This window comes from Lutjanus erythropterus, chromosome 9 (genome assembly GCF_056507025.1).
Source record: "Lutjanus erythropterus isolate fLutEry1 chromosome 9, fLutEry1.hap2, whole genome shotgun sequence".
Taxonomy (NCBI): Eukaryota; Metazoa; Chordata; class Actinopteri; order Lutjaniformes; family Lutjanidae; genus Lutjanus; species Lutjanus erythropterus.
In genome coordinates, this window is record NC_139325.1 from 28,039,223 (window position 1) to 28,062,563 (window position 23,341).

At 38.6% G+C, this 23,341-nt stretch overlaps 2 protein-coding genes across 2 annotated transcripts; both read right to left on the reverse strand.

Moving 5' to 3' along the window:
* Positions 1-1,053: 1,053 nt before the first annotated feature.
* On the reverse strand, positions 1,054-11,103 carry vsig10l (V-set and immunoglobulin domain containing 10 like). The gene is made up of 12 exons (XM_084725731.1): positions 10,853-11,103; positions 9,119-9,448; positions 7,497-7,769; positions 7,106-7,372; positions 5,946-6,188; positions 5,565-5,843; positions 3,682-3,774; positions 3,033-3,257; positions 1,967-2,086; positions 1,680-1,720; positions 1,401-1,487; positions 1,054-1,316 (listed from the first exon to the last, which is right to left on the reverse strand). Exons 1-12 carry the CDS (start codon positions 10,923-10,925, stop codon positions 1,239-1,241), a joined length of 2,109 nt encoding a protein of 702 aa, XP_084581857.1. The 5' UTR covers positions 10,926-11,103; the 3' UTR covers positions 1,054-1,238.
* A 3,023-nt stretch (positions 11,104-14,126) lies between these two features.
* etfb (electron transfer flavoprotein subunit beta) lies at positions 14,127-23,217 on the reverse strand. Its single transcript, XM_084727024.1, has 7 exons — positions 23,058-23,217; positions 20,603-20,761; positions 18,895-19,053; positions 18,700-18,762; positions 17,379-17,537; positions 17,004-17,219; positions 14,127-14,805 (listed from the first exon to the last, which is right to left on the reverse strand). The coding sequence occupies exons 1-6, from the start codon at positions 23,109-23,111 to the stop codon at positions 17,049-17,051; spliced, it is 765 nt and encodes a 254-aa protein (XP_084583150.1). The 5' UTR covers positions 23,112-23,217; the 3' UTR covers positions 14,127-14,805; positions 17,004-17,048.
* Positions 23,218-23,341: the final 124 nt, after the last annotated feature.

The following is a 23,341-nucleotide window of genomic DNA, read 5'->3' on the forward strand; positions in this document are numbered from 1 at the left end:
GACACGTCAGTGGAAACAGAAAAGAAGCTGATCAAAGAGCAAGCAAATGAAAGAGAATGAGGGGATGTTATGGTGAGACACACAGTATGAGGATTATGATAAGCACAACAGCACATGCACCTAGAGGAAACAAAACAGATCTGACATCCTTACTAATGCTTTATCTCGTTATCCACCCACACATGGCCTGAGCTGAACCCAAACACAGCAACAGATCACTGCCACAAAGTATGTAAAGCAAAGCTTAAAAATAGTGAATGTTTTCAATTAAGTATATTGCCAGGAGAGAAAACTTTGAGTGACAGGGACGTGTTCCTTGAGGACAATATACTAACACTGATAATAAACATAATCTGTAATTATTCTAAACCTATCATTATGTATTTTTAGTGGACGTTTTCCATATTTTTCAGATTCTGTTGTATTTGGATTTAATACTATACCATCATACAAATTAGATGACCTATCTATATTTGATCTAATTATTTCTGCACTGTCACCATTTTTATTTGTTGTCTCACCAATCCTGTCACTTTGTCTTACACAGCATGAAACTGAGTGAGTACTCAGTATATGCAAACCAAACATCTCTGCAAAATCATGCATAAAAAGGCATGTAGGGATAAGTATGAATTTATTTAGACAAGTATATTGAAATTTAGCTAAACAATATTAAAGAAGATACTTAATACTTCTTTCAATACCAAGGCAATGAGTCTTTTATTTATTTTATTATTAACAATCTGCACACAGATTTGATAAAAAGTCACAGAACACTGTCTGGTTTTGCTGCAAGACAACTTTCAGCCAAGACTGAACTGAACACTGGCTCATGAGAGCGAGCCCTCGATGTTTTTTTGAGAGTCTTGCAACCACTGTAGACGGACAAGTGGTTCATTTTCAATTCAGTTGGTTACAATATACAATCTCACTGCTAGATGCCACTAAATCCTACACACTGGTCCTTTAAGAGAAAATATTATGAAAGTTAAAGTGAGTAAAAAAAAGGCTTTCTTTCATAATTATCTGAATAAACTTACCAGCATGAGTTACACTTTGATTTATCATGAAATGCAGATTACACAGGAAAGTGATACAAACATCCATCTCCACTGAAAGAAAGGACACAAACTGTATTTTGGTTAAAATGATGATAAAAATATAGAAAAATCTCATTAATTAAAATAAAACAGAAAATACAAATACTAGATTATCCACATCAAGGCAAATTTTGAAGTTTAGACAGTTGTTGCAACTCTGACAGGCGGTGGTGGAGGGACAAAGGAGGGGAGAGCCACTGATCTTTCAGAGGGAGTCTGAAAGAAAACAAGACAGTTTATTTACTGTAAAATCAACAAAAGCAGCAATCTGACACAGATCTGTTTGATTAGAAAGGCTACCTGGTGTAATCTGTTGTAATCAGGGGAAGACTTCAGCCCTCCTGTCAGCAGGTTATGAGGAGTTGAATCTATTTGGGTTTTTATTACCTGTGAGTGACAAGAAAGAAGCTAAAACAAGCAACCAAAATTACAGAATTCATTGTGCAACATGTTGATGAAATACTGTATGATGCAAGTGGAGTTATTTTTATTTTTTCTTAATTTTACCCTCTACAAGTTGCTCATGAACAAATCTGTTGGCACTGAATTGGTTAAGTTTGCCAGTTCAGTGATTCTAACCTTCTCAACTGCTCTGGGCCCTGGATATGTTGTCGGCCAACCTGCAAAACACAGAAAGCCACCATGTTGCAGTTATTTATTTTGTTATTAAAAGGCCTACTGCTGACTGGTGCATTGATTTTTGCAAACAGTGCAGTACATTAATTGACATTGTTTTATTATGTGGGTCATATAGAGGCATCAGTATTTCACATTTCATGATTGTTTCATCTCTAGAAAATACAGTATGTCATCATGTTTAACAACTTGATTCAGATTTTTTGCAAAAAAATGCATAGTTTTCCTACTTTTGTCCTTGTGGCAGTCGACACAGAGGTAGATGAAGGCACCCAGAAGGATCAGGAAGAGAAGACTGCAGGGGATTCCAGCTGCGATACCAGCGATGGCAGGGCCACTCAGCCCTTCACCTAGTATCACCAGGACAGACAGTGAGCAATGATTTCACCACTGTAGCACCATCACTGACCCTGAGATAAGAAACTCAATGCACACATCACCTCACACAGAGGGTCTCAATTTTTTTCTCAGCCAAGGACCACTTACAAAAAATATATACTGGGGATCCCCTCATGTATGTCCCTTGGAATAATTTTATTTAGTTATGTGAAAGAACAACCCAAGATAAATGCATTAGAAATATATTAAATATATAATAACAGTATTTGCACCATTCCCATTTGTAGTTTGATGTGGCAAACAAATTTGACACAATAGTAATAGTAACAAGTTAGGATGCAGCTAGTTAGGAAGTCCTCGTTTGACAACATTGAGACTTTATAATGTTAATTGTTCATGCAAAGTGAAGGAGTAAAAGTAAGGAAACTGATTTGGGAATAAACCAAAGAGAAGAGTTCTTGCAGGTGGTACTAATTAGTCATTGATTCATTGACATTAATTTTATTTTTTATGTAATACACTTTCATGGCATTTCTCTCAACAGAAATATTTCTAAATTGCAATAATAATAGGAGTAATAATAGGTTCAGAGTACGGACCAAGGAAGAAACAAAATGGACAAAATCACAAAGCTGTAGATGTGTAGCATTGTTTGGTTATTCCAATGACAGTAGACAGCTTCTGCAAAAACAAAACTGCAGTTACTGTTACTTTTTCACACACTGGTGACCTTACTGTGTAATAAACACATTGTCTCCATATAAGGACACCGTATGTTTTTTTTTTTTCAAAAACTACCTCCTGTTCAAACATAATGCTATAGTTTTATATTCATCAGGCCCTACTGATCCAAAATAGCTAGAAAAAATTAATAATGCATACAAACTGACAGCTCGGGACTGAGGAGGATAATATATTAATCTGAAAACTTTTGACTGATCTAACATTTTGACATACCTGGACCAATCCTGTGGACCTCTGAGGGCTCTCCTTCAGTCATACGAGCTTTGGGAATGATCCGAAACCGGTACGTCAAGTCAGGATCGAGGACGAAGATGTCTGCACTCCTGGCAGAGCCGGGTTTCTGCTGGATGGTGCGAAATCGGTTTGAGCTGCCTCTAGTTTTGGTGGCATTCCGATTTTTACTCAAGAGGTCTGGTCCTTTCATCTGGATGTCAAAGCCTTTGATAAAGCACATGCAGCTCTGTTTCGTTTGATACCAACATCAAGGCTGATCAAACCATAAAGTGGTAACAGATAATGATTTCACTGATCAGTGTGACAGGCCTGTTTGATAGGAAAATCTGACTGGTATGAGAAAAGGACACATAACAGAAACTGACATTTGCTTTTCGCAGTACTTTTGTCCTTAAAATGTTTCTTCCCAAAACACAGCGCTGCTCAGCCAGAGGATTCACACATTACACAATATTTACACCCCTATCTGCTGTGTTGAGTTTCTGTTTTCACCATGGTGTGTATGAGGACTTCTGCTGAGTCATATAAATTCAAAACAAAGAGGGCTGGGTTCACACGTGAAGTTTAAAAGATATTCTTGTGGAAAATAAACCAAGCTGGAAGTTCCCAGAGTTAATGACTGTGTCACCTGTAACAATAGAGGTAGGCGGGACCTCCCAGGTCAATGTGATGATGGTTCCATCTTGATTAGGGAACAAACTGGAATCTGAGATCGACGGACCTGGAAAGAGAGGGATTGTGAGAGGGGGGGAGTGGGTTTACCAAGACTGGAGAGCTTTGTTTAAAGGGAAAGAGCAACCACAGGTATTACTTAGCTCCTGTCTGAGGGCCCATTGTTCCCTTTTACTCTGGTAATGCTAGCAGTACTCAAAATTAGAAGCTGAAGGCAACAGAGTCCCTACAGTGTTTAAAAATGGCACAAATAATCACTATACTGTACTGCTTGGCTCTGGTGGAAGAAGAGCTTGTATTTAAACATCAATGAAAGTGTCAAAATATGCTTTGACAATAAAGGTCTTTCAGCATTTTTGGTAAAACATGAAAGTAAAAGGAGAAAAGTGTGAGTTAATTACAAAAAGTAAAAGCAGGGCTGCATTTCACACTTAATTTATTGTCTGGTAGCCTGATGATTGAATCAATTAATTGAGAAAATGAAGTCGGTCCACAAAATGTTTGAAAGAAATGAAGGATGCCCATCACAATTTCCTAATGTCTGAAGTGGCATCTTCAAAATGTTGGTTTCATCTGACCAACTGCCAGAAGCGGAAACAAATGATTTTTTTTTTTGTGTATCTATAATTGATTATACAGATTATTTGAATAGTTTCAGTGTCAACTTACTGATTCATTCATTAATAAACCACATTTTAATGTTTTAGCTGGTTCATTTGGGGATAAATTTAACCACAGTATAACAATCTGTCACATTAAATGAGCTTATACATTACACATATAAAATCTTTACCTTTACCATAAATTAACTAGCAGCACTTTATGGGAAGAGCACATGAATTATCATGAATTCACACATAACTACAAGACTTCTGGTTAGTTAATTAGTTAATGATGTCCATGTCTTTTTCATAGCCAAGTCTGTAGGGCAAAAAGGGACAGGAACAGGGCAAAAAACTAACTGGTTACAGCAGTGCTCATGCATTCCAATGAATTCCAAGTGTTGTAATAATGAAAAACTAATCATTATTTCAACATGACTTCATCATGTTTACAGCCCTTCAAATAAAGTCAGACCTTCTGTATATCAAGGCATTATGTATTTGAATTAGATCATAATTTTGGGCTCCATTACAATTATCAGTGATTTAGTTAGGATAAAGAAACTGTGTATGCATCATGTATGTATAAGCAACAAAGGGTTATTACGTGTGATTTCACAATTATGCCACCATTAAATTCGTGCTATTCGTCAGTGTTAAATGTGGAGCTGGTCACCACATCATGTCCACAAACATAATAAATAAATGAAGAAGTTCTGCTTTCTTAATCATGATTGCAACACTTTCTTACAACACAGTTCAAGAGAATACATGTGCACTGCTCTGTTGTGACTGGTCAGGTTTTTGTCATGTCACTTTTGATTGCACAATTAGCTATGAAGGAGATGCAGGCAGCATTAATAACTCAGAAATCATGATGACTAAAATACCTAAATTAATTAGCATATTGTTATTGTAATCAGTCACGCATGAGAGGCTGTAAATTACTGTACAGTCCTGATACCTCCTGGAGTACTAAATGAATCAATTCATACCTTTACATGCATTAAGTCACATATGAATTCATGATAATTATTGTAGCCTAAGCCTGTAGTGGAATAAGAAGTATAGTTCTTCTATGTGTGTAGTAGAGTAGAAGTTGCACAAAATTTAAATTATCCAAAATAAATAGTAGTATTAAGTTCAGTACCCGAGTACCAGAGTAAGTGTCTGGGTACTTTCCACCTGAGCTTAATTGTGACAGGCAGCCAACAAACCAAGAATGGCAGTTCTATACCTCTTAACTGAATTTCCCTCCTCTGGCTGCCCAGTGGGTTGCTGCAGTTGCAGGAGTAGTTCTGGAGGAGAAAGTTGCTGACGTTGTAGTCACGAATCTTGAGCTGTGTGGTGTCACTGCTGATCTGGTATGTTGTCCCAGAGGCGACAGCCTCGCTGCCTTTGGACCATGACACCACAGTCCTAGGCGAGGCCTCACTGACACAGTGGATAGTCACCACTATTTTGCCCTCAGAGTTGACTGTGGTTCTCACAGCTGGCAGGAACTCCACTGGACTACCTGGGGAAGATAAGGTCCTCGTTCAGCTGCTATAGTCACTCATGCACATGATGCAGAAGTTTTATTTTTTGAATGACAGATTGTTGAGCATCTAACACTTACTTGTAGTAATGTTGCACTTATTCTGTTCAATCGGGTGGTTGGCCATACACGTGACAGTTTTCCCATCAAGGTTATTTGAGGCAGCGAGAGTCGGGCTGAAGTTTCCTGCTCCACTGCTGGTGTTACTTAGTGCTGGGAAAGTAAGCTGAGCCAGTGGGGTTCCCCCCAACCATTGACAATGGTACTGCAGGTCGACGTTATTCACTGACTGCACAGAGCACATCGGGTTGCCTGATGGCCTCTCTGTCCAAAGAGAATATCAGACATAATTAAAAATGAACCAAACAGTCTGCATAACTCACTCAAATTCATGATATGGTTGAGTACCATTTAGATTACATAATTTTGATTCTGCTCATTCATTTTGGTTCTCTGTTCTGATTCTCTGAGTGTCCTGCATCCTTCAAAGCAGAGTTGTGTGAAATGCTAACTACCACAGATGAACATTACTGGCGGAAACACTGAGCTAAGCTAACGTGAGCTAGATAACCATAATGACGTTGGGGTCTCTTCTGGTTTCCTGAATATTGTGTGGTTTACTGAGGCTATTTTAATGTAACAATACAGAGCATCCCATCCTTGTTAAGTGTTATGTAGCATAGCATTTGCTAAATTGAGGTGATTTGAGGACAATTTGTGTTATTCACAAAGAGCAAGTGAAAACTGTGTAGGAATCAATAATTAACGATTCCTTAGGAATTGATTGTCATTTGGAATTGGAGTTCTCAATGCCCATCCCTAGTCCATGGTGTATATAATATATATTATTTAGAAAAACATGTTGCAGGAGAAACATGCATTTGCAAAATTTCAACTTTTAAAAAGCTGGGCTAAAATGTCCTAATTTTAGTATTTTCCTTTTATTCAGTAGGTTTATAGAAAGAGTCTTTATCAATGCAAAGATGGATAGAAGACTGCAATCCAGAATCTCTATTGAAAACATTAAAATAGCTTAAACTAACATTTCCTGGTGTAACTAAATCATAATATTCTTTAAAGGACCAGTGTATAAGTTTGTGTCATCGAACAGTGAGTTTGCATCTCATCTTCACTTTTAAAACATATTGAGGATAATTTAAGACAAGTTATGGTGAATTCTGCAAAATATTGAATCATATCACACAGGCAACAAAGAGATAAAACTCATTTTTTTCACATACCATAGATGTTTATAATGATGCTCTTTTGGCGCTGTTCTTTAGTCTGATTATTGAGCAGCGTGCACGTATAAACGCCTCCTTGACTGGTCTTTACATTTGTTAGATTTAGGACTTCTCCATGGGAATCAGAAAAGTTCTGACTTCCAAATGACCACATGGCAATCGGCTGTGGGAGCCCGTCCGCACGGCAGGAGAGGCTCAGGGAGTCTCCTGACACGTAGAAAGCCTGAGCTGGACGGGCCTCAAGTGCGGGCTCATCTGGTCCATCTATAACAGGTCATAAAGAATAGAAATGAAAGTTAAAAGATAAGGAGGGGATAAAGAGACAGAGGTTCAAAAAGATATTTCCCAGTCAGAATGGACGTAGTGAAGAATAAATTGTTAATCTTACACAGCACAGTGACATTCACATGAGTCGTCACACTGCTGAAGGGGTTCTTCAGTAACACCGTGTACTGTCCTGAGTCTTTTCGGGTTGGCCTGAGGATCACGAGGCTCTGCTCCTCCACTGTGTAGTGCGAGTTGGTATTTATCTCTTTGCCATTGAAGAACCACATCTGTTGCTCAACTACTCCTTTCAACATGCTATAATGCAGAGTGAACTGGTCAGTTCCCTCAAAAGCAAAACCAGGCTGTGTGCTCAGAGTCACATTCTGGATGTTTTCTGTGAATGAAAAGGTGAAGAAATGCTGAACAAGTGGATGAAGTACTTAAGTCATATGACTAATATTCCTGTTTTCCTTTCAAATGCACCAAAATTACACTAACCTCGACTGATTTTGCTACTTTTCTCCTTTAATCTATTTTTTTTAGTTTTATTGCTGCAACATGAATCACCTATGACAGAAATACACTTGTAGGGCCTTGGAAAAGCGTGAGGTTTTGATTAAAAAGCAGCAGCCCTTGAGATGATCGACAGCATGCTCATGGCATCTTTTAAAACCCAGCCAGATCAGCTGAATGCATCGTTGCGGAGCACTCCAGGAGGAGTGGAGGAGATTGAGGACATGAGCCACAAGGCTGGTTCCGGCTAATGTCCGGCCGGGAAAATTAATCAGACAAAATGGGCCAAAATCAGAGACTGCTGTACAGAGATCTGCTCCACCACAGGATCAAGCTGCTGCACTTGATGAGTGGACCAATTACAAGTTGACAGAATCAACATGCAAGACTCTGGCAAGTTAAGGGGAGGGGAACTCGATGATGCTTTGTGCACAACCGGATGTTTAAGTTTTGATGTGAAGATGTCAACCATGTTATCATCACCATCTTGTGCTGCTGTTTGCATTCAACCTCATGCAAATTTTCAAACATGCACTACAGAATTATGTCCTGGTTGCACATGCGCACGTATATACGTAAATAACTGCATATATTGCTTTATATTTTTTATCTTATTCTATTCTGAATTAACCCAATTATCTGTATTGCATGTGTGTAGCTTGAAGGAACAACAACCCTCATTTCATTATGCAACCCTGTGTTTTATGATGAAAATAAATTACCTTGATAATTCGATTACATTGATACTTCAGTTTGAAAGAATAAATTGCAAAACTTTCTGGATGCCTGAAAGATTTAAACAGTACATGTGCTTTGCTGTCCTTGACCACATTACACAGTGCAGAGGCAGCCACATTATTAGCAGCCCCAGAGCTGAATAGTCAAGCTTTAAAGTAAGAAATTGAAAATGTTGCAGCACATGTGTGGGTGGAATCAAAGATATGCATATTTTTTTCAGAGCAGTCCACCTTCACTTGAGGAAATTTGGGAGGTTTTGTAAACACAGCCAATGACACTGGAATAGGGCTGAACAATTAACAATTAATCAGAATTTTATCAAAATTAAAATATGGGCCACTGCAACTTTTGATTTACAGAAGTTTCAGTATTTATCAAAGGCAAAGTATATGTCAAAGTACCATTTTAAGTAAAATATTGTCATACTGCAGAGTTGTCCTGGCCAGCAAAAACAACAACACATCTCCAAAAACAGTTCAGTCAGGTACTCACCAAATACTGTCAGAGTGAAAGAAGTCAAAGATTTCCCCAGCCCAGACTTTGTCATTTCAACGGTGTAGTTACTGGTATAATCACGCGACACATTTACGAAGGTGAGAGATCCATTTTTTTCAATCCTCAGCACCTCCGCCCTGTTTTTGGCTATGTCTGGGGGAACAGACGAGTCAATAGTCCATGTGACGACAGGTAAATCTCTCATGAACCAGGTAACAGCTGGGTCAGGGGCACCACTGAAGGACACAGTCAGAGTCACGGTGCTGCCAGCAACAGCAATCACCCGAGTAGGACCAACAGGGGAAACCAGCAGCTCACAGTGTGCACCTGTCAGTGTGGAGCCAAGTCATGAAGTTTAGAGAGGAAATATTCATCTCTTCATTCTCTAAATCATTGATGAGGCTGTGAGCATACTGATATCATTTTTGAAAAATAGTTTACGCAATAAATGCGGATATGCAGCAAGTGTGAAATGTGTAATTTTTTAGGACAAAAAGTTTCTTGTGAATGTGAATATTTTCAGGTTTCATTGCTCCTTTATGGAAGTTAAGTGAATATCTTTGGATTATGAGAAAAACAAGACATTTGAGGACGACTTCATGGGCTTTGGGAAACTCTGAACAACGTTTTTCACCATTTCCTGACATTTTATATTGTGATAACCAATAAGCCCTAGTCTAAAATATCAAAAATTAAAGTTCTCATTATGCAGAGTGATTCCAAAGTATCATATTATTCTAGAATATACATAATTCTGTTTTCACTACTAAAAAATACATGTATGAGCATTTTAACTTTTTGGTTTGTTGAGCTTGATCCAACTTTTGAGACTTTTTTTTATACTGCTGAGTAGATTAGTCATTGGCTACTTCATCTCATATAAACATGTTTTTAGTGTAAAAAGTAGCTATCAAATAAATGTAGGTGAGTAAAAAGTAGAATATCTGAAGCAACATAAGAATCAAACAATTAAGTAAAATACAAGTATCTCAAAACTGAAATTAAGTACACTACTTGAGTAAATGTATGTAGTTACTTTCTATCACAGACTATGGTTCAAAGTCAATTCTATACAAAAATGGATAATGCAGGCCTATATTGGGCAATATTTGACTGGTTTGCCTATGATAACAACAAGTATACAAATCAGATGTATTGAAATTACAATTAAATTTTAAAAATGTTCAGCTCCCACAATTATTTGATGGAAAGTTTTCTGATGTATTTCTTTTTTCTATTTTTTTTACACTGTAAGCCTAACCCCAACCTTTTCCATGAATTGCAACTCAGCAAAAATGTTTCAAATACTTTTTCTACATCAGTGTTCATTAATGTCATTTCTGCACCTATCCACAGTTTGTAAGCTCACCTTAACTTAATGCCATAATATAATTTATGTATTTCAAAACACTCAAGCCAACACTACATTTCAGACTGTGGATGAACGTCAAGCCGTTTGGTCCTTGCGGCAGTTAATTTAATTTAGAAATGTTTAATGATTGTAAAAACCTATCAAGTGGCAAAACTAGTCGTTACACTTTCATACTAGTTGGTGGTGGAGAAGATATTTGTTCATTTAAGCGGGTATATAACGGGTCGTTTCTAAAAGTTCACAAGGACAAAAGTGCACCTTGAAGAAACCCCCATAAATAATAATATAAACACTCTGGGAAACAATTAAAGCAAAGCAAAGCGTCAAGCTGGCAAACTGGAGCTCAGCTGCAGTCTTACCTTGAAAAGTAAAGCGAAGTAAAACGGCCAGAAAAACTGCGTTTAATCTCCTAAATACTTCCAGCTCCTTCATTTTATTAGACCAGGACGACAGAGTGCCTCATGAGATCAAGAATAACCGAAAACGTCTGGCAAAGTAAAGTCAGCTGAATTTTAAGTTATATTCCCACTACATAAAAACTCATGCAGAAACGTCCCCAGCGTCTACACTTGATCCTCCTGTGTGTCCTCGAGCTCGACCTGGGTGGGCGCGTGAGCAGCTCACCTGCGCTGATTGAAAGGCTAGACCACGCCCCTTTATCTGACTTAACAGTACCCGCTTTAATTCTGTTTTGATAAGAAGCCAGTATCATTTAAATTTATTTAAGTGTATCCTCGGAATAGGGCAAACGATATGTGTCTGGGGTGTTTTTTCATTTTTTTTAAATTTAGTAATGTTTATACAGCTTCAGGCATCAACAGTCCAGGGTCTGTGTTGTTGTATTTTTTACTTCATAATGCACCACACATTTTCAATGGGATGCAGGTCTGGACTGCAGGCAGGTCAGTCTAGTACCTGAACTCGTTTTACTATGAAGCCACACTGTTGTAACACGTGCAGAATGTGTCTTGGCATCGTCTCATTGAAATAAGCAGGGACGTCTCTGAATAGAATCATATGTTGCTCCAAATCCTGTATGTACCTTTCAGCATTAAAGGGGCCTTCACAGATGTGACAGTTAGCCACGATGCCGTGATGCTGGCTTTTTAATTGTGGGGTTGGTAAAAACCTGGACGGTCCTTTTCCTCTTCAGCCTGGAGGACACGACGTCCATGATTTCCAAAAACAGTTTGAAATGCGGACTCATCAGGCCACAGTACACTCTTCTGCTTTGCATCAGTCCATCTCAGATGAGCTCAGGCCCCTGAGAAGTCGTGTGTGCGTTGAGGTCAAAGGTCACAGGCATTCAATACTGGTTTTCAGTCTTGCTCCTTACATGCAGAGATTTCTCTGGATTCTCTTTTAATGATGTTTTTAATGATTGTTGATGGTGAAATCACTCAATTCCTTGCAGTTTTGTGTTGAGAAACATTGTTCTTAAACTTTTTGACTATTTGCCAGTGCAGTTTTTCACAAAGTGGTGAACTTAGCTTCATCCTTAATTGTAAATGATTGAGCCTTTTACTCTCAGTCATGATACTGATCGCCTGTTACCAATTAACTTGTTTACCTATTGAACAGTCCAACAGGTGTTCTTGAGAATTCAACAACTTTTCCTTTTGTTACCTCTGTGCCAACTTCAAATCAAACTGAGAATGAGTGTATTATTTTTTTTTTTGTATTGTATTCGTTTTTTTTGTTTTTTTACAAAAAACAGTTTATAAGTTTGAACACTGAATATCTTGTATTGCACTGTATTCAACTGAATATAGGGTAAAAAGGATTTGAAAATGATTGTAATCTGTATTTATTGAGCCTCACAGCAAGAAGGTCCTGAGTTCGATCCCCCAGCTCCCCGGCTGGGGCGGGGCCTTTCTGTGTGGAGTTTGCATGTTCTCCCCGTGTCTGCGTGGGTTCTCTCCGGGTTCTCCGGCTTCCTCCCACAGTCCAAAGACATGCATACTAGGTTAATTGGTGACTCTAAATTGCCCGTAGGTATGAATGTGAGTGTGAGTGGTTGTCTGTCTATGTGTCAGCCCTGCGATGAACTGGCGACTTGTCCAGGGTGTACCCTGCCTCTCGCCCAATGTCAGCTGGGATAGGCTCCAGCAGCCCCGCAACCCTTACGGACTAAGTGGTTACAGAAAATGAATGAATGAATGTATTTATTGATGTGTTACAGTGTCCCAACTTTTTTGAAATCGGGGTTGTAAAACAATCCGGTTAATGTTTAAAATTCAGCTCATTAATTTGAAATGAAATCGTGCTTCTTTTCATAATAACACTTAATTCTGGCTGCTTTCATTTGAAAATGATCCAAAACCACGCAGTCCCTTTTTACTTCATGATGAAATCTCCCCCTGTGATTTAAAAAAATGAAAAAACTGGGAGGTAGTTGCTGCTTGCTGGCCTGAATTGGCAAGACAGATTAAACAAAAATTGCTTGAACGAAATAAAAAAATATCTTTTCATAAAATTTGCTTGCTGAAAAAAGGCAAAACATTTCACAATAATGAGTTTTAAACATGTATTGGATTATTTCACAATGTGGTGATTCTATTTAATGTTGAACACTTTGGTTTTCTCTTTCCATAAAAGCTACAACACTTAGTTTTTGTTGAATCTATTTTGTAAATGTTTTTTTTTTTTTCAACTTTATGCTCATTTTGGAGGCTGGAGGTTATTCTGACCACCCAGTTCATATCAGGCTAAATATTAAACACCTCTCCCTCAGGATAGTGCAACACGATTCAAGAGCAGCCTCCAGAATTGTCATACAGTCGAAACAACACCTCTCAAAAACTGTTTCAACAAAAACTAAACGATATGACCTTCATGAAGGAAGGACTTACTGTGGGATTTTTGTATTCGACTGAAACAGGTTTAACTAGGTGTCCCTGAAAAACTGGCAACGGAGTGATTGTGAGAAGCATTTTAAGTATTGCTGCTTGATTCAACATAACATGGTGCAGAAACTGTCCAAATTTAATAAGACATGGTGTAACACAGTCAAGCAGCAGTAATAAATCCACCACCAGGATGAAACACTTGATCCACAGTGTTCCCACATCTTTTCCAAAGTCATATGAAAGCAGTTTTTAAGCATTTTTGAAGTGCTTCTTCAACTTTTTCCAGCACCATAAATTAAATATTTACATACATACATATTCAAAATGATTTTCACTTCTTCATCACATTAAATTACAATCATTTTCAAATAATTATTCACTGCTTTACTGTAATCTAAAGATGGTTCTGAGTGTAATGTTAACAAAATCTGAATTTCCCTAATATAGCTACGCTTAACATGGCTCAAAAGTTCTGACTCTCCCATGGTGAAAAGCTGCACATTACCATTTCATGCAGTTTCTAGCACTTTATCCAAAGTCTAAGCACTTTTAAAAGTTAGACAACAACACCACATTAAAATTCAAGTGTTTTCAAGGATTTTCAGCCACCTTACGATCCTTGAACATACAAACAATATCCCACTTTTCCCGCTACAATTTGTTACCCATTTACACAAATTACCGATGTCACTACATTGTAAGCCACATTTTGTGGAAAACTTCAGTGTTTTGAATTGTTACTGTAAGTTCAAACCAAAAGAACTGGCAAAGGAACAGCCGCAGGTGTGTTTAGATATGAAAAAGACTGGCTGCTTTATTGTCATGGTAATGTTCTGTACAATAAACAGTAAATTGAGGCGCTTGCGGTAAAATTCTGATCATCTTCCCTCGCTCATACTGAGAGACACTGTGTGGGCAGTCCTGAAATCCTGTTAGGCTTACACAAACTATACAAATTACCAGTAGACTTGACACTAATCTTGAAGGACATAATCATCAACATGTTTGGGTCCATATTTACATATATCATTTACAAAAACTGCACCTCTTCACATGTATGACTACAGATATACAAGATTAAACAGCTGAGCCAGGCTACATTTGGTAAAATGCATTGCACTGGTAGAGTTAATTAATGTATAGTGCAGTACCAATAGCAGCATGAATTACATGAAGTTTCTGGGTTGTAATATCACTGCATGATGGTTATCTTGTCTAAAGACAGATTAGTCACCTTTGATACAGATTAATCTAAGTTAAAATGTGCATAAAAGATGTAATGCTCCTTTTGGGGTTGTGTGAGTCTGCTACAGGACAGTGTTTCTCAGTACTCCTCCTCTCCTGTCAGTACCTCCGTGCATATCCTCAGGAGTCACAGTCTCAAACAGAGGGATTAGGTCGATGCATAAGCTAGTCCTCCGGGTGTGTTTATGTAATGCACTCCAGTTATTCATTACAGAGTCCTGCAAGGAGAGAGGAGAATGTAGATATGTGATTCCAAGACAAGAGTTGCAATTAAAATCTTTAATTAGTTTTGCTTCCGTCATCACAAGACACATAATACTCTTTGTCAAAGCAATTAATTAGTATTTCTACAATGAAGAGATGTTGATATAAAAGATGTAACGTTCATATTCCAAGCAAACAATTCTATCATTCATCACAGGGGGTAAGTCTGCTGTGCGCATACAAAATGTATCAAGCCATTATCAAAAGGCAGATATCAGTTTGTAAGGAATAACGATTTTTTGGCATACACTGTTTTCCTACAAATAAGCTGTAACCATGGAGGAGATCATGTATTTTTTGGAGTGTGTGCATGTCTGTATCTGCCTGCAGCCGATCTCACACATTACTGAACTCATCAACTTAATATTTTTGAGCACATTTATGATTGTTTGCTCACTGACCTCTTGTGGTTGTGGCGATTCACAATTTTTGAAAGTAACTATTTTGTTGACCGCTCTGCTTTATATCTCAATTGACTTCTGACTCACTCCTCTTAATCAGCGTGTAGAGGCCACGGAAAACCAACATCTGTAGAGAAAGCCAATGCCAGCAGATTGGCTGAGGAGAGCTATTCACAAATGCAGGTTTCAAAAACAGGTACTCTCTGGATCCAAGGACATATCATAATATATCATGAAACCAAAAAAGAAGAAAGGGAGGTTAGATTATCTGCTTTCATGATCAGCAGCTGCTTCACTTGATGGAATCTGTTGCTGGATTTTTCAAGATAATGCTACTTGCACATTGTCTGCATACTCTCATGCATATATGCTGGACACAGTCTGCCCTGCACTTCCTGTTCCCCACCCACATGCACCCAGACACACCTAGCAGAGATCTGCAATCAACACAATGCAATCTTCTTAACTCTGTTTTGTAACGATTCACTGCCCCGTTCCTTGAAACACCTAAAATAAAATCTGGCCTATTGCATACCAAAAAACACCTAAATATTATGAATTTGTAAAGGCTAACTTCAGGATTTTCAACCTGGACCCTTGTTTTGTATCCAAGCAGTGAAAATGACTGTAATTTAATGCTTATGAGCAACTGTGGACTGTCAACGTACATCCAGTAAAATTGCTTGTTTTGCCACTGACAGACTCAAGATTGTTTTTCTACGTGTCAAACAAAAAAGGTCTATATCTGTAGAGATTCTCTCCATAATGTTGTGAAACAGTGAGATCCTTTTGTTTAACCAGAAACAGACAATTTATCACTCTCACCAGACTCCATTTACAGAAAAGAGTAATTTTAACAGAGTAACACACACATCATTCAAACCTGACAGAAACAAGACAAAACTCATAAAACTCGTGTCTTGGTTTGTTTTTACCACTTTTTCAACAACCATTAATTCTGTTTTGGTCAAACTAAACCCTCAAGTCACAGAGTTGGAAGTTAAATTATCCAGAGAGGAGCAAGAGGAGGGTCAGACATCACTGCAGACACAAACAGCATGTTCAGCAATAATATTTTCATGGCTAGTGTGGTGAAGTGAGGGTTTATTTCGTTTGAAAATAGGGTCCAGGTTGAAAAATAGTAATGTTACCCTGTCATGATACATAAAAAATATTTTTTTCCCTCAAGCTATTCCAAGTAATGGAATTTATATGTTGATACTAAACAGAAGAAAGTGAAAAACATAGTAGAGAGCTAATATATTATCTAGTATCATCACTTGACACTAGAGCCGTAATAAGTAGTTGATTAATCAATTGACTGAAAATTAATCTGTATCAGTTTTGATAACTGAACACCCCATGGCTTGGAGCTTAAAACACCAATCATGAACTGCAACAGTTCAAGTTTTTCAACCGACTGTAAACCTTTGTTAGATCTCTCTTCCCCATTTCCTGACTTTTCTCTACTGGGACTTTTTTTTAAGCTAAAACACCAAACATTCTCTAGTTGCAGCTTCTCTCATGTGAGGTTTTTGCTGCTTTTTTCAGTTCTATATAACTGTAGATTGTATATCTGTGTCTTTTGAACTGTTCTGAAGACATTAAATTGGAACTTTTTTTCTGACAATCTGTAGACTAAAGTTTTAACTGAAAAAATAATTCACAGATCATAGAGATGTGTATTGATATATATAATTAGTTTTAATAATCTAATTTCGGTCAGGCTTGGCAGATACAGTGATACTCACCCTTCTGCTAAGTTCTGCGCTCCTTTGCTGATGCTCTTACAGCCTCTATACCCTCCCTGTCTCCTTGAGTTTGCCCACCAGGTCGTCCACCGTCTCCACCTTCATCCCCGCCTGTCTCTGTGGGGGCTCATCCACTCTCAACACCTCCAACCGTGATGTGAGGTCCACCCCCAAGTCTGCAGGCTTCATGTTAGCGATCTTCTTCTTCTTGGCTTTCTGAAAGTAGAAAACATACATGTTTACTACTTAATAGTGTCACTAATAGTCTGTTTGAAGCACTATGCCTTTTTTCGTTTAGTTAATGCCTGAAAACAACAGTATATCATGCCTTCTTTTTGCTTCTTGCATTTCAGGTCATTTTTCCCTGCAACCTACCATGATATTAGGCAGGGTGGCATATCTGGGGGTGTTGAGTCGAAGGTCTGCGGTAACCACTGCCGGTGTGTTGATCTTTATAGTTTCCAGGCCACCATCAATTTCTCTCACCACTTTAATCTTATCTCCTTCCATTGACACTTCTGATGCAAAGGTACCCTGCAAAATAAAGATACAGTACGATTTCATAAAATTAAATATACAGACATTAAGAGCTTTCCATCTGAAAACTCGGAAACATTTTTTGTACGTCATCATTAAAGCTGTGATGTAAGAACAGAACAAAAATTCTGTGAGGTTACTAGAGTTCATGAGTCAATGTGTCCAAACTGCTGGTTGGACTGTGCAACTAATGTAAATGTGTCTTACAGGACCACTGTGTACGATTTACTGGCATCTAGCAGTGAGGTTGTAGACTGCAACAAACCTAACCTCACCCTCCTTGTGCTGAAGGGTTATTAAAATCATAGGAAGGGCCAAACTAAAATATATTGAATAACCTTGTTCAAGTGTTTGGTTTGTCTATTCTGGGCTCTGTAGAAACATGGCAGTGCAACACTATGGCCTCTATGAAGGAGGACCTGTGCCCTCAGTAGATACAAACAGTTCATCCTGAGGTAACAAAAACATTTTTTCTCATCTGATTTAAGACTCATGAATATTATATTCCATTTCTGTCATATTCTGCCAATAGATCCACATAAATCTATAAATACACAAACAATGAGGGTTACTGTTAAAACTGCACATCTAGAAAACAGGGAAACATTTTTGCACATCATAATTTCTAACCCTGCCATATACAGACTGAACAAAACTTGTGTGAAGTTACTTGAGGTCATGAAAGAGTCAGTGTGTTCCATCTACTGATTGACTATAAAAGGTCAGGCAGTTAACAGTAATTATATGTGGGTAAGAATGATATGAAAATGGCGAAACAGATACGGTGCTAACTTTGGAAATTACCTAGTTAAAATGTCCCACTTTATATTATAATCTGCGCCTCAGACTGGTGTGAGACACTGTGAGAAAACATTTGAAACAAAGTTCTCCATCTATTGGCCAGACAGGGGAACTTCATCTCAACTGTCCCAGCAGCCTTTGACCTGATTTGCTGAACTGTGCAGGATCACTGCAGCTTTTCCTGACTCAAACTAGTCTCCACTAACTTTGATAAGACAGTCTGGACAGGGCCTGCAGAGACCGCTACGTCACACATCAGACACTTGTTAAGACAAATGGGAAAAAACATTAACAGTCTTAATCCTTTTTTGGTAAAAAAAAAATAAAAAATATATGGGACAAGTCGTCTTGAACTGACCTGAGGCCAATCCAGTAAGGCTGCTGTCATCTGTCCTGTTTGGTTGCAGTCATCATCAATGGCCTGTGAAAGCAACGCAAGCCATTAAATGAAGGTAATAGTAATGTAAGACCTGGGTATTAATCACAGTATGAGAGCAGGACGTGTGATCTGATTTTAAATGAGTAGGGAGAATTTAAACCATTTTTTTTTTACCTGTTTGCCAAGGATGATGAGTTGAGCGTCCTCCTTCTTGGCCAAAGCAGCCATGATCTTAGAGACTTGCAGAGGTCCCAGGTTGTTATAGTCTTTCCCACTCACTTCCACATGAATACCACGGTCTGCTCCCATGGCGAGGGCAGTACGGATGGTCTCCTAAGTGAGGAGAAAAAAGACGGATGAAAGAACTTATAATAGGGGGAATTAGAATAAAGTGGGTGGTGCTGGTCTCCAATTAAAATGTCTTACTAAACCCTGAAAACACAATGTGGTAATAACTACTTTATTAACACAGCAGTGACTAATACTTTTCTTTCTCATGTTGGCTCACTTCTGAACATAAATTACAGTATGAGTAATTTAGCAGTCTGGTTCAGAAATTCTGGTTATAGTTTGGTTACTGAAGATAAATATTCAGAAATGATTTTGATGATGATGTCAGCAAAGTGATTTTTATCCTTTTACTGGGTGATTATGCAAGATATGATATGATGATTCACGATTATTACTCTCCATCATTTACATTTAAAATCAGTTTGACATTACATCATCACTTAAAGGGTAACCCTATTTTCCATGTTTTTGTGTGTACGAACTATGGGACAACAATTTTTTCAAATTGATTCAGTATTGTAGTGTCAGTGTAAGTGCTTATTTTTACCATTGACAGGCTCAGATTGTTATTCTTGTTGTTGCCAAACTAACCAGACTGCAAAACAGTCATTTTAACATTGTCATCTTCACCAAAATCCATCCTGACTCATCTGTCCACTGTTCCAACAATCACCAACTCTGGTTTGGTTGAAATAAACCCTTTATTCACAGTGTGACAATATCAGGAGAGAAGTGAGAGTGAGGTCAGACAAATGCCCTGTACAGCCAGAATATTTTCACATCTACTTCGGTGAATAATGTTTTTACTAAAACCAAACCAGAGCTGGTGATTGTTGGAAAGATGAGCCATTTTTTGGAGTTTTATTTGTTGTCTATCAAGTTTGAATGAAGATGACGATGACAATGTTAAAACTGCAGTTTTGCAAGGGGAGTCTGGTTAGTTTAGCGAAAACAATAAAACAGTTGCTTCTGGTTTAACAAAAGGTATCTTTAAAAAGGTCTCTCTTCTGTAGTGATCCTTTCAATAATGTTGTCAGACTCAATAAAAATCTGAGACTGTCAGTGGACTTTGGTTACCTGGAGGGATTACACTGTAGCCTAGTTTTGCTTCTGACGACTGCAGCGCTCTCCCTCATACTCATTTACCCTCACTTAAACCACACCAGCTGTTGTACAGCTTGTCAGCCCATTAAGGTCCATGATGTATAAATATGGGTGGGGTTCCAACTGTTTTAACATACCGAAGTGACAAAGACCAAAATTGGATTGAAGCGTGGTCTGTTAAACTTTTGTGGCATGGAGTAAATGTGCAGGCATAATGTGTTTCTTAATAATTATTCTCCCTCCACCCAATATTCACTAAGACACAAAAACATGGGAAAACAGGGTCCACGTCGAAAAATACCCGAGTAAACCTTTAATTACAGCATGATTTCACTAAAATATTATTAGAGATTAAGCTGAGGCCCAGATATAAAAGACTGAAATCACAAGAAAGAATCCCTCCAAAATTAGGCCACCTGCCACACCACACTGTATTTCTCATCGGTTAACAAAGCAGGGATGCAGAGTCTGGCTCCATCTCACCTACCTGTGCTTGCTGTGGCCCGCAGCTGACAGCAACAACCTCCTTAATAAGCTTCTTCTCCTTCAGTTTGACCGCCTCCTCCACAGCGATCTCACAGAAGGGGTTCATTGAGTGCTTAACACCATCCGTCACCACGCTACTGTTGTCCGGCTTCACGCGAATCTGAGGAGGAAGAAGATGGCAGGACAGAGTCACTACAGGGAGGCCAGATGACAAACAACCGAGACAGCTAGGATTCTAGGGCAAACTGTCAGACACAATGACAGAGACTCACATAGGAATCGAGCCAGCAAGATGCTTAAGGTGTAAAGCAAGACATCTAGTGATGTGTGTTTGAACCAGAGCCCTGTGGCTGGCAAACTGTCTTCATTTTTGGATGAGCTCTCGACACTTTTATTGCTCTGCTTTGTTTTACTACTGGAAAATGGTAGAGAAGAATTTCCCCTGAGGGTATTGAACATGTCAGGTAAGAAGGTGTTAAGATGCATAATGACACACTGCATGGCAAAAGTATGTGGACACCCAAACAAAGTATGCGCATATTACATTAAAAATCCAGGGATTGATGTGCTGCTGTAACAGCATCCTCTCTTGTGGGAAGGCTATAAAAAAGATTTCACAACCTGGCGACTGGGATTTGATCCCATTCAGAGTAACAGCGAGGTTTTGTGCTGGTGCTCATGCTGGGCAATAAGCAGAGATTAAACTGGGATTTGTTTTGTGGGGGGCTCTGTGGTTTCAGGGTTATCGTGGGTGCACTTGTAGACACATAGACTACAAAATCTGGTTGATATAATTTGACAACAAGTAGTATGACAAGGTGAGACAAACCTCTGCTTCGAGGTTAATGTCCCAGTTAGCTACCAAAGATGTGCAAAGTTAAGCATTCAATGATGACATTGAGAAGGCAGGCCTATGTGCCAGGGCTGAAGCCTGGACAGCTCTGGCTCAATTTAACCTCTGGAGATAAGACCTGGCTCACAGCTAACGTTCCTTTGATACCAAAGGCATTGAATGTGTTTGAGGTCGAGTCAATTTCTTCCACACCAAACTGGAAAAACAATTTCTTTAGGCATGGGGAAACTGTCATGATGAACCAGAAGTGGGTCATCCCAAACTGTTGCCACAAAGTTGGAAACATGCTATCTGTCTGTCTATTAGCATTGTAATATATAGCTTTAAGATTTCCCTGAAACAGAACTTAGGGATGATCGTGTCTAGGTGGGAACCACAGATCCACGAGAGACTTCATTAGAATTATCATTTTAACCCAAACCATGATTTTTCACTAACCCTTAGCAAGTGTTTTTGGTCCCTAAACCTTAGCGGAGCTCATCTTAAATCTTGTGAGAGCTCCACAAATCTAGGGTTCTTATTTAGAAATGACTCTGAGGAATCTTGCCAAAAAACATAAAAAAATCCCAAAACAATCACAGACATCACAAAACGATATGGACAGGGATACCTAAATATTTCTGGCAATATCATGTATCATATAACTTTACATTTGCAGAACAGTTGTTACGGTTGTGTGATAGGTCTAAAAAAAAAAAAAAAAAAAACTTTTCTAGTGGGAATAATAATTTTTGTATTACAATTTTTAATTTCACTGAAAAAAAATAAACTTGTGATGATGTGACCTTTGCTGGAGTTTGTACCAAACAAGCATTATTTTCTGACATTTGAAGAACAAGATTTGTAGACAGGCCATCTCTGCAACATTACAGAACTTCACTATAACGCTGTTTTGTCACAGTTTTTACTTTATCAAAAAATATACAGCTTCTGTGATTTAGATTTTGCACTTGGCTACACTGCAATTCCAATTATATTCCAAGTACTTGTACAGCCCAAAGAGCCACAGATTAATAACAATAACAGCATGTAAATAAACACCAAAAAAAGCTATAGAAAGCTATAGATGTGACCGTGTTGAGCACTGTGACTGCAGCAAACCGTACAGATCCTGCTGTGGGCAGCTGGAGCAGGACTGTTGCTGTTACACGAAACAGCTGCAAACAGATATTGATTATGGTGTTGTTTTTCATCTTCAGGAGACAGAACAGGCTGACAGAATATTGAGGTTAGACTAACTGAGTGATTGCACCGTAGACCATTGTTTTACAGACTCTTTTAAGATGGTAAAGGTGAGACAGACATTAGATTACACAACTTGAGAACACCAAACTAGTCAGGTAGTACTGCACACATTGCAGCCTTGCCGACAATTATATAAATGATCCAACATGCTACATCCTGTAAAGTGACCATAGCTGCAGACTGACAGGTTATCTGTCAAATATTTGTTAACAGTTTTGTTCCTTAGCTCGTGTGGCAGTGCCAGCTGGCGTCAGCAGGCTAACGATAGCTAGCAGAACACAGAAAGTCAAGTAAGTGAGGACAGGAAAAATGATTTTAAAACGTAAATAAGCCTATTGAAACAGTAGAAAGACGTTACCTTTACAGCGTAGTCAATGACACGCTTAACTCCGACGAGAACACGGCCAGACATTGTGACTGAGACGTTAAACTACACAGTAGTAGACAGCTAATGTGGAAGAGTCACCGTAATGAACCTTCACCCAAGGAGGAGAGGTCGGAATTATTTTAGGGTGATTCCAGAGGAGGGTGCTGAGGGGACCGCCTACCATTCCAGCCAATGAGAGGCTGGCAAAATACAACGCTCTCTACGCCGATTGGCTGATATGCGTTTGCAGCCGTTGTAAAATTCAACATAAAGTC

What these genes read in the sequence shown, in the direction of transcription:
- vsig10l (XM_084725731.1), bottom strand. Translation starts at nt 10,925, where the DNA reads ATGAAGGAGCTGGAAGTATTTAGGAGATTAAACGCAGTTTTTCTGGCC. An exon ending in GGTCCACAGGATTGGTCCAG is followed by an intron (nt 2,087 to 3,032) that starts GTATGTCAAAAT and finishes TGGTGATACTAG; the next exon opens with GTGAAGGGCTGAGTGGCCCT. An exon ending in CGACTGCCACAAGGACAAAA is followed by an intron (nt 1,721 to 1,966) that starts GTAGGAAAACTA and finishes TGTGTTTTGCAG; the next exon opens with GTTGGCCGACAACATATCCA.
- etfb (XM_084727024.1), bottom strand. Translation starts at nt 23,111, where the DNA reads ATGTCTGGCCGTGTTCTCGTCGGAGTTAAGCGTGTCATTGACTACGCT. An exon ending in TCATTGACTACGCTGTAAAG is followed by an intron (nt 20,762 to 23,057) that starts GTAACGTCTTTC and finishes CTTCCTCCTCAG; the next exon opens with ATTCGCGTGAAGCCGGACAA. An exon ending in CCACCCTGCCTAATATCATG is followed by an intron (nt 17,220 to 17,378) that starts GTAGGTTGCAGG and finishes TTCTACTTTCAG; the next exon opens with AAAGCCAAGAAGAAGAAGAT.